The 3,069-nt window shown below is 72.4% G+C and overlaps 1 protein-coding gene across 1 annotated transcript in view; it reads right to left on the bottom strand.

Annotated features, from left to right (window-relative positions):
• Positions 1 to 3,069, bottom strand: part of PHLDB1 (pleckstrin homology-like domain, family B, member 1) — a 19,170-nt gene that overhangs the window by 13,408 nt on the left and 2,693 nt on the right. The window contains exons 5-6 of the mRNA XM_014949508.1: positions 1,947 to 2,072; positions 259 to 699 (exon numbers count right to left, since the gene is read on the bottom strand). Of these exons, the coding sequence (XP_014804994.1) occupies positions 259 to 699; positions 1,947 to 2,072 (567 nt within the window). The remainder of the gene's footprint in view (positions 1 to 258; positions 700 to 1,946; positions 2,073 to 3,069) is intronic.

Genomic DNA, 3,069 nt, shown 5'->3' on the forward strand with positions numbered 1-3,069 from the left:
TGGAGGGGCTCAGTGGGGTCAGCTCCCGCATGCTCTCCATGTTCCTGCGGGCCGCCCGGGGACTCTCAGGGGGCTGCAGCCGGGGCTCCAGGACTGCCTTGTTGGGGGGCTGCCGGCTGGGGGCCGGGGGGTCACGGAAGGGGCTGGGGGGCCGCTCCTGCAGAGTCCCCCGTGGCCGTGGCACTGGCCTGGGGGTCAGTCGGGGGCTGCCTGCCCGGTGGTCCCCGAGCCTCTCAGCTGGCCAAGGCTCGCCAGGACCCCCTCCAGGTGGCGGGGGTGGGCGCTGGGGGGGCGGCTGCACAGCGTGGTTGTAGCTGGAGGAGCGGAGTGGGACGAGGGGGGGCACAGCCGGCCCCTGCTCCTGGCTGCTGGGCGAGGGGCTGGTGTAGCCACCACTGCTGGCTGGGGAGGAGAGCGGGGAGAAGGTGGGGGAGGCGTTCTCGTAGCTGGAGCCCCCGGAGGTGGCCCCGGGGCTGGCCGGGGGGGACAGGAGGCAGCGGCTGCCCCCGTTCACCACGGGGGAGAGAGGGGACCGGCCGCGGGCAGGGGTCTTCTTGCCAGCGGGGACTGCTGGCTCTTCCAGCGCCAGCGAGTCCATGATGTCTTGCAGGTCCTTCTCGATGGAGCTGACGAGGGAGTTGTGGCTGGGAGAGCTGCGCTCGGCCGGCTGCCGGCCACCATTCACCAGGGCCTGGGGCTCTGTGGGGAGACAGGGGAGTAGGTGTCAGCACAGCCAGACCCCCCATAACCCCCCGTCCCACAGGGCTGCCCAGCATCACCCCTCTGCACAGCCAGTGCTGCGTCCCAGTCCCTCTCCCCACTGCCCTGAGCTGCCCGCGCCCCATGGCCACTGTTTCCCGCGGCGGGGAGGAGTCCGGCATCCTGCCGGCCCCATCACCAGGGAGACAGAAACCCGATAAGGCAGCCCAGCCGCCTGCTGCCGACATCCCCGCGCTCCCCCAGCCCCACTCCCCCAGGGAGCAGCCACCTGTGCCACCCATCGCTGGTCCCTGGCACCCCAGCAAGGGGGGCAGAGATGTGATGGCTAAAAACACAGGCCCGCGGCACGCCCAGACCCACCACCATGTTGCTCGCGGCCTCGCTGTGCCCCCTGCCCGGGCCGCCCCGTCCTCCCGATGTGCCTGTCACTCAGGGGACGAGCTAATAGCGGCAGGCGCGGAGCCTGGCCAGGACGGCATGCCACCCGGGCTGCGTCACCCCCTGGCACCCCGTGGCAGCCAGCAATGCCCGGAGGGATGAGCCACAGCCCGGCCTGTGCCATCCCACCCGCTCTGGCGGGGCAGCGGCCGTGGGATGCTCGGCCGTGGCAGGATGCTCCACGGCCACGGCACCTCCCCGCGTCCCTCCTCCCGTTCCCCAGCTGCCTTCCCGGCACACACGTGGCACCAGGCGGCTGCCAAGCTCCACTGGCTGTGCCAGGGTGTGCCGGCCGGGGCAGGAGACGAGCTGCCCGCCCAGGGACCGCCGCTGGGGGCTTGGACATGGCCGGGCCACGGCGCAGGCGCTTGTCCTGTCGGCAGACACAGCAAGATAAGGGGCTGACGAGATGGAGGAGCACAGGAGGGAAACGGCCTTGGCAGCCTCCGCATGGCCACCCCGGCATGTCAACACCCGCCCCACAGCAGCCGGGGGGGCCCACGCATCCCGCATCCCCAGCACGGACCAGCGGGTGCCGGCTCTGCCATGGCCAGGCTGGGCAGAGACTGGAGCTGAGCATTGCTGCCCTCGCAATTACCCCTTCCGAGGCAATATTAATCATTAACAAACACCGGTGCAGCTGCCGTGCCGAGCCAACGGCCAGCATATCTGTGGCCAAGTGTGCCAACCCAGGGTGGGAGAGCATCACGCTGGGGGGGCTGCTGGCGTGGGACAGGGAGCACCCTGGCACCCTCACCGCCCTGCCAGGACCATGGGGGGTCACCTACTTGCTGGCAGCCCATAGAGAGTCGCCGGGCTCTGTCCCCCCGCTGGGATCATGCTCTTCATCCACTTGGCCTCGGCAGGGTGGTTGAAGCGGAGGAAGGTGGCCTGGCCCAGGCAGATGGTGCACCCTGGGGAGAGAGGGCAGGGGGCTCAGCCGTGGCACCCCAGCACTGCTGGGGAGCGGGGAGGGGGCAGCCGGGTGCTGCCCGCCCCTGCCAGCCATCCTCAGGAGGGGAGCGGGCTCCCGCCGTCACCAGAGGCTTAGGGGGAGGCTGCAATCCAGGTCACCCCCCGCCGGCGCGGGCAGCGCGTGGCAGGCGCAGGCACAGCTGGGGTCCCCGCCGGGGGCCGCGCTGCCGCCGGGGACCTGGCCGTGCTCCAGGGCTTGCGCCGCCGCCAGCTGCAGACAAGACAGCTCCTGTCCCCGGCCGCAAAGCGCCTTTTCTTAGCCCAAAGCAGCAGCTCTCTTGGGGAAGGCTGCTGAGCCCAGGGGCAGCAGGCGGCTGGGGCAGGGGTGCGGGGGGCTGCCTGCCGTGGGGCTGCCCACTCACCCACTGGCAGTGCCGGGGAGCCTCATGCCAGCATCGGGGAGCGTGGGGTGGCTGGAAGGCTGGGTGTCCCAGACACACCCCACTTTGAAGCGCCTGCCAGGGCCCTGGGGAGCGGCTCGCTCTGTACCGTCAGCCCCAGCCCAAAATCCCTGGCTGGAGGGGATGTGTTTTGGGAGCAACCGGTAGCCCAGGCCGGTAGCGGGGGGAACGAGAGGCCGTAGGGACGAGCCGCCATCGCCGCCGCGGGAGCCTGGCAGCCTGGCCCGGGGAGGGAAGGGGCACCCCGCAGTCCCCCGGCTCGGTGGCCGTCCCTCCCGCCAGCCCAGCCACCCCTCCGCCTCGGGGCATCACCGACCCACGGCGCCGGGCAGCGCCCCGGTAAAGCGGGGCGCCCCCACCCCACGCCCCGAGCGCCGGGCACCCCACGCCCCGCTGTGGTGGGCACGGAGGGTGGCCCTGCCCCGCGGCGTCCCTGCCCGCTCGCCCTGCAGCCACCCAGGCAGGGAAGGGGGGCTCGGCTGACCCCCGCCCGCAACCCCCGCCAGACCGCGGCTCCCCCCCCCGCCCCGGGGAC

Source organism: Calidris pugnax, unplaced genomic scaffold (genome assembly GCF_001431845.1).
Source record: "Calidris pugnax isolate Ruff unplaced genomic scaffold, ASM143184v1 scaffold180, whole genome shotgun sequence".
NCBI classification, from domain to species: Eukaryota; Metazoa; Chordata; class Aves; order Charadriiformes; family Scolopacidae; genus Calidris; species Calidris pugnax.